Raw genomic sequence first — 11,822 nt, 5'->3', positions numbered from 1 at the left:
TGTGTTTAAGCTTTGAAGGCATTTTAGCCTATAAACATTCAACACATAAAGTTCTATAAGCGAAGAACTGCATGAGCCGATATGTGGAATCTTCTCTCTAGTATAGAAAGTAAAGGTGAATTAAAACTAAAGCAAAAGTTTCTAGTTAATCACCGCCGCGTCATTCACTTAAAATTACACACGACGATCCTGCCAGGAGAGCGCTACACAGACCGAAGCCCAAAAAATGCAATTCTTAGGTAATTGCACACAGGATGTGAAATAAAATATTCCCCTTTCACACATTGCTTTTTTTCCTTTTATTTTATTGTCAACCTGCTAATTATATAATACGCTGACCAAATGCATGCAATCTTTGTTCAACTTTCACTTCCTGCACTCACATAAATTTCATTCATAATATATTGAAAAAAAAACCACTTGTCGCCCACACTCTCTTTTACGGACTATCAGTCTTCAAGACGCACGTTTTCACACATTGGCAGTTAATTTGTTTCAGTTCTTCTCGCTTTCGTTGCCCAGTAGGTATCCCACAGCGAGGAACTTCCGAAAATTTTCTTCTTGGGCACACTATTGGCACACATCACGTCCATGTAAACATCCACCAGGAAGGGACCCCAGGAATTTGTGGCCCTAACCTCAATACCGATGTAGTTCATGCCGATCGATCCCTGAGCCAGATCGGCGGCAAAACCGCTCCAATTTTTCGTCTCCAGTGTTTCCAGTTTGACGTAATTGATGGGAGTATTTTCGATCTGAGGAAATTCAATTAGATTTCAGATGTTTTAGATCTATTCAAAAATAAATTTGACCTAAATAAGGATAACTTACATTTCTGTAGTACACCACCTGAGGGCTGTACGATCCATTCGGGATCTTCTTCCGGTAGCAAATCCGATCACTTGCATTGTAGGTTCCAAATTCCTGCACCACCGGGTGCTGTCTCTCGAACCAGCCGAACCGTTGCAAATCGCTAAAATCGGATTTCGTAACAACTGCCAAGGCCATCAGCAGAATTAACGACATCGACAACCGCACTACTGAAAAAGATATCCGACGAATTGCCATTTTTGTGAAAGTGAAGCTCAATCTGGATCGCGCCTGTCGATGACTGAAAGGCGATGCCCGGACGAGCTGCCTTTTAAAGGTTTGGTTTTCGGTAGGGCCGTTTTTGCTGCTGCAGCAGCATTCTTTCTGACCCATATCTATGCTCCCGGTGCGGCCCAGGGAGATCTTTCTCCGTACTTCAGGAGCAGAGCATTCATTGTTTTTCCCATCCCATGCATCGGATCGCGATTGATTGAACGCTAATGAAATGCAATTTCGGTCATTACTGGCTGGCGGGAAAGGTGCACACGGAATAAAAATTATATTGAAGAAACCGAAAACCAATGTGCTAAATCGGAAACTGGGTTACACACGTGTCTTCTGGAATTATTCTGGTTGGTTTTAGAAATTGACATATCGGAATAAAAAAGTTAACAAATGGCAACTATCGATCGATTGATAAAACGTCGTTCGAATAGTTTATTAATCGATTGAGATTTGAGGAAATGTTTCCCATTTCAAGTTGGGTTTGTCGGTCGTTCTTGGTTGTGTTTTCCTCCGTTGACCCTTAAATCATTGAATACCAAATACGAGAATTCTCGTTTACGCTTGCCCCGCAAGTGTGCTACACTTTGAAGCATAACTCAAAAGTTATAATTTTTTTGATAAAACTTTTTTCTACTAAATTAAACAAAACACTTCTGTTAACTCAAAGATACTTCCTATGCTCCCTATGCGGTTAGGGTCTATATGGCCCGAACTGTACCTTCTCGCTGCAATATCTCAGGACCTGCTGAAGCTAGGTACATGAAATTTTCTTCATATTCCTAAAATGAGGAGCTCTTTATTTATTTATTTATTATTATTTCACCTTCGACTATGTCGCACAGATGTGTACTTATTAACTAATCCTTAATCTAAATGAACACTTGCTTAAATTAAAGTCGAAAAGGTGGTAAACATTCTTAAAATGGCGACATGAATTTTCCAGAGGGTTATTAAGGCCATATTGTGTACGATGAGTTGGGAGTCTTAGGAAATAGTAATGGTGTAATGTTCTAGACGGCGCACTGATCTGTAGTTTCACGAGCAACTCCCTGCTATCTATGTTGCTCATCAGAAGATCATAAATGAACAAACGTTGTAGAAGAATTCTCCTTTCAGCGAGTGTCGGCAGTCCAATGAGCCTGCACCGCTGCTCGTATGGCGGTAAGTTGACAGGATCGTTCCAACGTAGCGTTCGAAGTGCGTAACGTAAAAAGCTTTTCTGGACTCGCTCGATGCGGTTAGCATGGACGTCATGGTAGGGGGCCCAGACTTGAACACAGTATTCTAACACGGTCCGGACAAGAGAATTGAACAGCGTTTTCAAACAGTAGATATTCGTAAAATCTTTCGTATTACGACGTATCAATCCTAGAGTAGCGAACGCCTTTGCTGTGATCGCTCCAATGTGCGTTGTGAACTTCAGCTTACAGTCAAAAACGACTCCCAAATCCTTTATCTCGCTCTTCCGTTGAAGCGTAATTTGATCCATTCTATAGTCGAATAAGATTGGATTTCGTGCTCTAGTAAATGACACAGTATTGCATTTCCCTGCATTTGCTTGCATTCCGTTTGTGTTGCACCATTTCAACAAAGTGTCGATATCTTTTTGAAGAACATAACAGTCTAACGGACATGTTATCGTTCTGAATATTTTCAGGTCGTCAGCGTATAGCAGTTTCGATGAGTGTATTAGAGAGCTTAAGTCGTTTATAAAGAGAACGAACAATAAGGGGCCAAGGTGACTTCCTTGTGGCACACCTGAGGATATCTGAAAAGTTTCGGACACAACGGTGCCTATTTTAACGTAAGCTGTTCTATTCACTAAGTACGATCTTATCCATTTTGTGAGCCAAGTAGGAAGACCCATCTTCTTCAATTTCTCTACTAACAGTTCATGTGGAACTCTATCGAACGCTTTTGTGAAATCGATGTAGACTGCATCAACCTGTTGTCGTTTCTCTATTTTATTTATCAACGTTGAAGCATAACACATCAGGTTACTCAAAGTTGATCGTTTTTTTACAAAACCGTGCTGATCAGGTGATAAAACATGTTGAACACTTTGATAAATTCTCTCGTGCATCAAACTTTCCATTAATTTCGGAATACAACTCAGTATAGATATACCTCTGAAGTTCTCGACATTTTGAAGGTTTCCTGATTTGTGTATCGGTGTGACGCAAGCTGATTTCCATAGAGACGGAAACGTACCTTCATTCAAAGAGCGATTGAAAAGCAAACTGATGGGCAAGGCAAGTGAAATTGCACAGTTCTTCAGCAGCGAAGGCGGAATATCGTCTGGACCTGCTCTTTTGGATGAATCGATGGAACGTAATTTCATGTAAACCTCATTTTCCGAGAAATTCATCATTGGCATGAATATTTCATAACCAGGCAAACTGTTCAAATATTCATGGTCTATGGGAGGTGAACAAGTTCCCATAGCTTTTTCAAAAAAGTTAGCAAACAAGTTAGCAGATTCTCGGGGAGACTTTGCGAAATTTCCATCTAGCTGAACCTGTTTGGGAACCCCGTTCAATTTCTTACGATCTTTCATAAATTTCCAGAAATTTTTTGGATCACTTTTTACCTGTTCTTCAACTCTGCTGATGTAACTCCTGAAGCACTGGCTATTTACGGCGTTGTACTCAGCTTCTAAGTCGCGAAGAATTTCTTTTCTGGTGTCATCTTTATGCTTCAGAAAGGGTGATACGGTCAAAATTTGGTCAATATCAACTTGACGTATTTCTTTCAATTTTGCATTTAAAAACCTGAACACCTTTTATTTTGAAGGTTTGTGTGTGTAGAATGTTGCTCCTTTTTTGATTTTGGAATTCACTCTTCAGTTGTCAAAATGCCGTCCAAGGAAGAAGAACAGCGTATCAAAATTTTGCTCGCGCATCGCGAAAATCCGAGCTACTCGCACGCAAAGCTGGCAAAATCGCTAAAAGTTGCCAAATCAACCGTTACAAATGTAATTAAAGTGTTTGGGAAACATTTGTCGACAGCCAGGAAGTCTGGATCGGGGGGAAATCGAAAACCGGAAGCCGCTGAGACAACAAAGAGAGTTGCCGCTAGTTTCAAGCGAAACCCTAACCTCTCTCTCCGAGATGCCGCAAATAAGCTGGGTGTATCGTCTACAACCGTGCATCGAGCCAAAAAACGAGCCGGACTATCGACTTACAAGAAGGTAGTGACTCCAAACCGCGATGATAAACAAAATGCGACGGCAAAAGCGCGATCCCGGAGGCTGTACACGACGATGCTGAAGAAGTTTGACTGCGTGATAATGGACGACGAAACCTACGTCAAAGCCGACTACAAGCAGCTTCCGGGACAGGAGTTTTTTACGGCAAAAGGAAGAAGAAAGGTAGCAGATATTTTCAAGCACATGAAACTGTCAAAGTTCGCGAAGAAATATCTGGTTTGGCAAGCCATCTGTACCTGTGGCTTGAAAAGCAGCTTTTTCATAGTTCCCGGGACTGTCAAATAAGAAATGTACGTGAAAGAGTGTTTGAATAAACGTCTGCTGCCTTTCCTGAAGAAATACGGTTGTTCCATACTGTTTTGGCCGGATTTGGCATCTTGCCATTACGGTAAAAAGGCCATGGAGTGGTACGCCGCCAACAACGTGCAGGTGGTTCCCAAGGACAAGAACCCTCCCAACACGCCAGAGCTTCGCCCAATTGAAAAATACGGGGCTATTGTCAAGCGGAACCTAAAGAAGGCCAAAAAAACGGCTAAGGACGAACAGCAGTTCAAGGCAAACTGGCTTTCTGCGGCGAAGAAGGTGGACAAGGTGGCTGTACAAAATCTGATTGCAGTGGTTAAGCGTAAGGCCCTGCAATTCGGATTTGGAAAAGCGGAAGCCTAACTGAATATTTTTCCTGAATTTTATACTAATTAAACTTGAAAAAGCAATTTAATTTGATTTTTTAAATAAACGATTTCACCGATTTACACGCGTTTTCCCTTGACCAAATTTTGACCGTATCACCCTTTAGTTCTGCAATGTCTTTGTCAGGTTTTACTTGCTGAAATTACAGTAAATTACAGTAAACTTGTTTGAGTGGAACAAAAATAATCTCGTTTTATTAATTTCCAAACGATTGAGTCCCCCAAATTGCTCTCAGGTTTTCTCACGCTCGGGCAACAGAAATTTTACTGATGAATTTCAGTTACAAGGACAGCAATTTCCAATAAAAATATGTTCCTCATTTTTAAGTTATTGCAGTTGTAAAGCTTCAGCAGACGGGATTGATAAATAATATAACCACACCAGATCTTTTTCAAGAATAGGGTCAAACTATTTTTTGAGTCGTAGGAAGGCCTTGAAAAATATCCGTTTTTAAAAAAATGGTTAGCCAATGTGGTCGATTGATATTGATACAGTCAAATTACATTTGAATTTGTTTGATTTTTCGTTTCTAAGTTTGTTTCATAATAAACTTATACGAAATTACATTTCGTATAAGCCCGTCAGCTGAAAAGTTTGCTCATCCCTCACCTATACCATTTTGAATTTATCCTAATGCTACACAGTAAACTTTTTCCTCAAATTCCAGCAAAAAGCTGCACACGTCAAGCAATCCAAAATTTTGTTGGAAACCAGCAATTGGTTTTCTAATTGCTGAATTTTCCAGCCTTTTCCAGCATCGTGTTCTTGTCATTTTTGCTGAAAAATCAGCAATCGGTTTCCAAATTGCTGAACTTTCCAGCAATTGGTTTCTAGTTTGATGGAAAATCAGCAATAGAGTCGTCAACTTGAAGTCTGTTAGTTTTCGCACGCTAAAGCAAGGTGAGACTCTGTTTTACGAATTTTGATTAGATTAATAATTATTTTTATTTTCCTCTATATTCTAGCAACCAGACATCAAATCAAGGCTGAGTTTTTATTGGACAGGTATATATTGCATAAAAAAAACAATTGAAAACTATGTTTACAGGTGGCGGATGATCAACACTTTGGCACAAAGCAGCCACCCCAAAGCCGGTGTTGAAATGTTTAAAAAAAAATCGTGTTTCTGGAAATAAATAAATCCCATATTGTAAAATGGGAGAAAATAATTGTTTGTATTCCGTTTTATATTCACAGCCAGTATTTAAAATATAATTTTGAACTAAAATATAAATTTGATACTAGATACAGCCGGTTGTGTTAAAAGAAATAGCTGATTTCCAGCTATCTGGATTGCTGATTTTCCAGTAATTTGAAATGCTTGAAATCAGCATTCAGTTTGCTGTTTTTTACAGCAATTTAAATTGCTGGAAAATATGCGGTATAAAAACCAGTGAAATTTAGATGATGCTGCTTCATAATTTTGTTTATGATTATTGTGGTCGAAAAAAACTGACTTTAAAGTCCAAATGTCCTAAAGAAAGGGTGTTTCGAAACAAAAATAACTCATTTTGTTTAAGTCGTATTGAAAAACTTTCAATAGATATAATTTCAGATAGATCAGGAGCATATTTATTCATTTCTATTTAAGGAGTGTATTCGAAAAAAAAATGCAACACTTTGTTTTGTGAATAACTTTTGAATGTATGGATGTGAATACATGAAATATTCAGCGAACATACCTGGTAGTGTAAAGTTTACATTGGCAAATTTTTATGATGTTCTGTCAAGTGGTTTTTGAGATAGCGTCCAATGCAGGAATTTTTTGACTTTAATTTTTGGGCAACACGTGCACCATCTATAATGCATAATATGAACTTTCTCTTTTTCAAATCAAAGTTATTTTTGATTAAGTTTTCAGTTTCCTGAAGCTTGACCTTCATAACAACTTAAACTGCTTAATTTGGTTGAATAATAATTATAATAATAATATTTATTAGAGACCTTTTAACCTTGAGAGGTCATTCGGATCTGAACAATTTGGTTGAAGTTATGGCAAATTTATCCGATTGTTCTCCTTCGGCACAAAAACAACATGTTTGACTTTTTATCATTCTACCACCTTTTCCAGGTCCAGATTTCAGGTCCTACCTTAACAGAATATAAACTTTATAGGACCAATTAAAGTGCTTTTCAGAGAAAACGGCCACATTTGGAGGCAGTTTTCTTTGTGTTTTTAGCTGTTCATCGTGTCAATCGTTATGAAAGACACAGTAATTTGCAGTTTCCCCAGATCGTCACCCTACTCAAGTTCAATGTATTTAATTTTTCATTTTTTTCTGCTTGTTTATCTCCGAAAAATACAGGCGAGATATATCAACACAAGGTTTTTTTTGTTGGAAACCTGCCAGGTGACCGCTAAAGAGTTGTTTTGCTGTCCATTACGAAATATTTCAAAATAACTCCCCCCAAGCAGTCCAAATATTTTGCGCACAATTTGACCACCGTATTTTTTTGGTTTTACCGGTGAACAGCTTTCCTACCTTCTAGAAAAAAAAAGTCAGTCCCATTTATAAGTCAGCTGGACGAACCAGTCAGAAAAAATTGACTTCCAACATTCCTCTCACTTAATGGTATCAATAATCTTCACTTTTATTCAAATTATAGCTCACTATTGGATCCTCTAGGATTTCTTAACCGATTTACCATGTGAACTTTGATCGAATAGTTGATTTCCGGCTGTTTTGGTTCTTCCACTGGAACATTCCTGGATTTTTCTCGATTCTGGCCAAAAAATTTTGTCAATGAACTTCAGTACTGTACGCTATCTCAAAAACCACTTGACAAATTGTCACCAAATTTTGTAAACGAACACATTACATTACTAGGTAGGCTGAAATGAAAGACGGTCAGAAAAAATACTATAGGTAATGTGAAGAAAAGAGCGAAAAGCATTTGAAATAGGAGCTTGACAACATACTAAATTCTGTGTCCCGCACTTATTAACTGTATCGTGACTCTTGTCACGATTAGATTCTAAAAAAAAGTAACACAGAATTTTCGAAGATAGCTGTTTTTCGAACTTTTCATCAATCTGGATTGTTTTAGATCAGGGATGAGCAAACCGCGACCCGCGGGCCGCATGTGGCCCGCGAGACCCTTCTGGGCGGCCCGCGAAGCTTTTTAAAATTTTTAATCCTTAACTTTTTTCTACAATGGATTGTTAGGAAAATTTATAAGACCTAATCAAATATGTACTTATCAGCATTTGCCCCACAATCATCCGGATTGTTTCTAACATTTTAAGCATTTATTATGTTCTGTTTAAGGCATTAATGCAATATTGTTGCAGTATTGTTTTGGCTAACGTAATATTGCAGTTTTTTTTATTTAGAATACATTTTTCCTAATTATTTATCTCCTACCACTTTGAAAAGCTAAATCCATTTGGGTGAGACGGACGAGCAGCCAAAAATCGGAAGCTGCGCATGCTCAAAGGAGTTTCGAAGACCGTTAGTGAAGTCATTATTTTTGTTTCAAGAAAAAATAAAGTTGTATGACAAAAGATATGCTCAGCAGATAATTTTTTAAAGATAAATCTATCCAATTCGGCAAAAGGCTTGCATTCAAGTACCGCCAAAAAATCGATCCGAAACCTTGTGAAATATATATTCTACTTCTAAATATTGACGAAAACTTCGAAAGTTTAGTAAAAGAGCCTGGGTGAACAATTTTAGTTTTTTTCATCAATATGAATCAGCCGGCATCAAAATTATTGATAAAAATGATTAGTTTTTGATAAAAACAATAAATATCTGAAATTCTGTGATTCGACCCAAAAGTTTTTTGACGATTAACTGTGATGCTTTTTTCAGAAATATGAAAGAACATATTAATAACAAACATCGATAAATTTAGTGATTGCAATTATTATTCGCATTTCTCATTACCAAAGTCATAATATAGCTTTAAAAATCCTATCCCAATGAAATCTAAATAAGATTAAAATTTTTAAAAATCTGAAAAAAGTTCTTGAATCAAGAATGTAATTTTGAAGAAGTTGCTTAAAACTATGTGAACATTTCTCTGTGACTACGACAACCTTGCTCATCATCTCAATGCAATGATCCAATACAGAGCTTCAATTTAAAAAAAAACAGGGTTTTTACCGTTTATAGGAAAAAATTAAGACTTTGAGGACAAGTTTTGATTGTGAAAGGAAAAGTTTTAATTGTGAAAAAATATCATTGAAAATCAATTAGCGATTCAACGTCTAACGCTAAAATACGGTGATTTCTTAAAATATATATTATTCATACTCTTAGTTATCACTACGGTAAGCTCCAAAAGATTTTTAAATGAAAGTGATGACGAATAAAATCGGTTTAAGCAAAAGAGTTGTAAGAAAGAATGTTCGCCAAGAAGTACTGTTAAAAAATTGAGGGAATTTGAAAATGACAAAGATTTAGTGATGTACTTTTTCGATTATCGGGTATTTAAAAAGTCGTGTTGAACTTCTGTTTTTAAATGTGTGAATTCGTTTTATCTTTCCTTTTTCAGATTTGTTTTCACCAAAATTTGTGGTAATAAAAGTTGAAGTGATGCGCTGCTTATTATTAAAGCTTTGCATTCCTAACATCCTACCATCTTCCTACCCTAACCAATCCTACACCTGTTGCAAAGTAGAAATGTGAAGATCACTAGAAGGCCACCCGCACCCTAAGCATCCACCCCCGAAGGAGGCAAAGGAAACAAAGTGTTATTCACGTGCACATCCGTAAATCTCCAATTTGAGTAGTTGACAACAGTCTTCAGACTAATCCAACCGCTAGAAAATTGTTAATAAATAAATAAATAAATAAATAAAAATATTTAAGGTACGGCCCGCCGAAAAGATTTCAAATTTAAATTGGCCCGTGGGTTTAAAAGGTTGCTCACCCCTGTTTTAGATCATTCCTACATCTGAATTCATCTTGTACCTGGGTTTTGATTATATTTACGTAAGATTTTGGTAATAAAATTTAATAATTAAGACAATTTCATACACTAGAAGCGTTCGTTAGTTGAAGTAAAATATTTTAAACATATTTGCGGCCATCAATTATTGAAAATCACACCGAACATGAGAAGTCTTTAAAACACAATTTATTGTTAACAAAAAATATGATTGCCAATCCGTAACCACAACTCTGAGGCCTCATGTGAACCAACCATTAAATCAAACTGACACGAGGCGCACTGATTAGCCACTGTGACTATTATTGGCTTCTTCAGGAATAATAAAAATGACACTTTCTCACTTTCCACGAATGTATAGAAATGTATAAATATTTTCAAATGCACTTAAATTGTGTTACAAGTTCAGCGCTGCTGATTCACTTCCTGGGAAATCACACAATCGATAATCTCACTTTTAGATTGCCGGCATCAGTAGGTAACTCTCTTCAACCGGGGAAAAGCACGACGCACTTCGAAATAATTTAGCCGACCAATCGGATTGCCGGTAACATTCAGCATCCGCAACGATGGGAACGTCCATTGGTGCAGCTTCATTCCAATCAGCTGATTCCCGGTAAGATCCAGGCGTTCTAGGTAGTGTAGGAGTAGTTTAATGCTTCCAGGTCGCACTTCCAACAGCCGGTTGTGGGAAAAGTCGATGGTTCGAATGTAAGGCATGAAGGAAAATAGCTCGAAGTTCAACAGGTGAATTAGGTTTTCGGCCATGTCCAGTTCTTCTAGCTGATTGAGATATTTGAAACTTGCCACACTGGTCAGAAGATTGTTCCTCATTTTCAGCTTTCTCAAGTTGTAACTTTTGTCCGGGTCTATGTAGACCCGTGAAATCCAATTATCTGAGACATCAAGTTCGAGGACTGAATCAGGCATGTCCAGACCTTGCATTCGAACCGCATTCATCTGCAGGTAACGAACTCCGCTCATCCTCCGATTCAGACCCGCCGAGTAGATACTGATCACACTGTCCGTATCCGCAAAGTCATAGTACTGGCCGATGCGTAGACGCTCGAATTGATCATCCGGAAAACGTAAACCAGACAGGTCCGACCTTGAGGTGATGAAGATCCTCTGAAGAGTACACCAATCGTCTTCGATTACCTGACAGATATACCGCTGATAGCGGGCACTTCCGGAAAGAACTGCGAGGGTCAACACAAACCAGGAAGATCTAGCGAAGATTTGAACTAGTTAATCGATGACCGCGAAAAAAAAGCTTGGTATAAATAGCCTTACAATCTTGGAAAAGCCATTATATTGGGCCGGCAGGCGTCTAGACAAACAGCGAACGACAAACTTCGGGACGAAACACCGTATTCGTCTCACGGCTACCAGACAAATGAGACTACCAAACGGAACTGTTCAACCTTCTAGCTAGGGCAAATACCGTGCTGGGATCCAGTTCGTGGTGACTAGTTCGTCATACAATTTCAAATATTTCGTTATGTAAAGCATCTTAGCCACGCAACCCTAACCCGGCTGCTGCTAGTTCTAGCTCTAGTTAGAAGCTGGAAGCGATTCAGATCATCTGCGTTCAATTATGATACACGTCTAGGAAATGCTGGACCCACCAACCAGCAGCTAAGGGCGGCTCGATCGTACCCTGGCAGCTCAGATCAACCGCAGCAGTCGATCATCGACGGACCCCTCGCGCTCGCCGTTGCCATAATTAGTGATATCGCAAATTACCCGCGCAATTGCGCATAGATCTTCGCCTATTAGCTCTTCATTTAAAAACTAAGTACGGTAATTGTCGAAACATTTACAGCTGAGTAAGAACATAGCAAGTATAAATGACAAACCGTGTGTCTGAGACAGGCGCTGCAGCACCCTTATTGTATTTATTATTGTTGTTACGACGAGATGACGCGCCTCG

General features: G+C 38.4%; 2 protein-coding genes across 2 annotated transcripts; both read right to left on the bottom strand.

The window, feature by feature from the left end:
• Positions 1 to 301: 301 nt before the first annotated feature.
• LOC129749497 (uncharacterized) lies at positions 302 to 1,707 on the bottom strand. Its single transcript, XM_055744468.1, has 2 exons — positions 832 to 1,707; positions 302 to 755 (listed from the first exon to the last, which is right to left on the bottom strand). Exons 1-2 carry the CDS (start codon positions 1,201 to 1,203, stop codon positions 486 to 488), a joined length of 642 nt encoding a protein of 213 aa, XP_055600443.1. The 5' UTR covers positions 1,204 to 1,707; the 3' UTR covers positions 302 to 485.
• An 8,526-nt stretch (positions 1,708 to 10,233) lies between these two features.
• On the bottom strand, positions 10,234 to 11,320 carry LOC129746466 (leucine-rich repeat-containing protein 40-like). Its single transcript, XM_055740120.1, has 2 exons — positions 11,183 to 11,320; positions 10,234 to 11,117 (listed from the first exon to the last, which is right to left on the bottom strand). Exons 1-2 carry the CDS (start codon positions 11,197 to 11,199, stop codon positions 10,361 to 10,363), a joined length of 774 nt encoding a protein of 257 aa, XP_055596095.1. The 5' UTR covers positions 11,200 to 11,320; the 3' UTR covers positions 10,234 to 10,360.
• Between the last annotated feature and the right edge of the window lie 502 nt (positions 11,321 to 11,822).

The sequence above is a fragment of the Uranotaenia lowii genome, chromosome 2 (genome assembly GCF_029784155.1).
Source record: "Uranotaenia lowii strain MFRU-FL chromosome 2, ASM2978415v1, whole genome shotgun sequence".
In the NCBI taxonomy this organism is placed as follows: domain Eukaryota; kingdom Metazoa; phylum Arthropoda; class Insecta; order Diptera; family Culicidae; genus Uranotaenia; species Uranotaenia lowii.
The sequence above is the reverse complement of the archived record's forward strand: the minus strand, read 5'-3'. Positions and strand labels throughout refer to the sequence as shown.

Excerpts from the sequence above, each read along its gene's own strand:
- LOC129749497 (XM_055744468.1), bottom strand. The coding sequence starts at position 1,203 with ATGGGTCAGAAAGAATGCTGCTGCAGCAGCAAAAACGGCCCTACCGAA. Across the intron at positions 756-831 it reads AGGTGGTGTACTACAGAAAT|ATCGAAAATACTCCCATCAA; the intron begins GTAAGTTATCCT and ends GAATTTCCTCAG.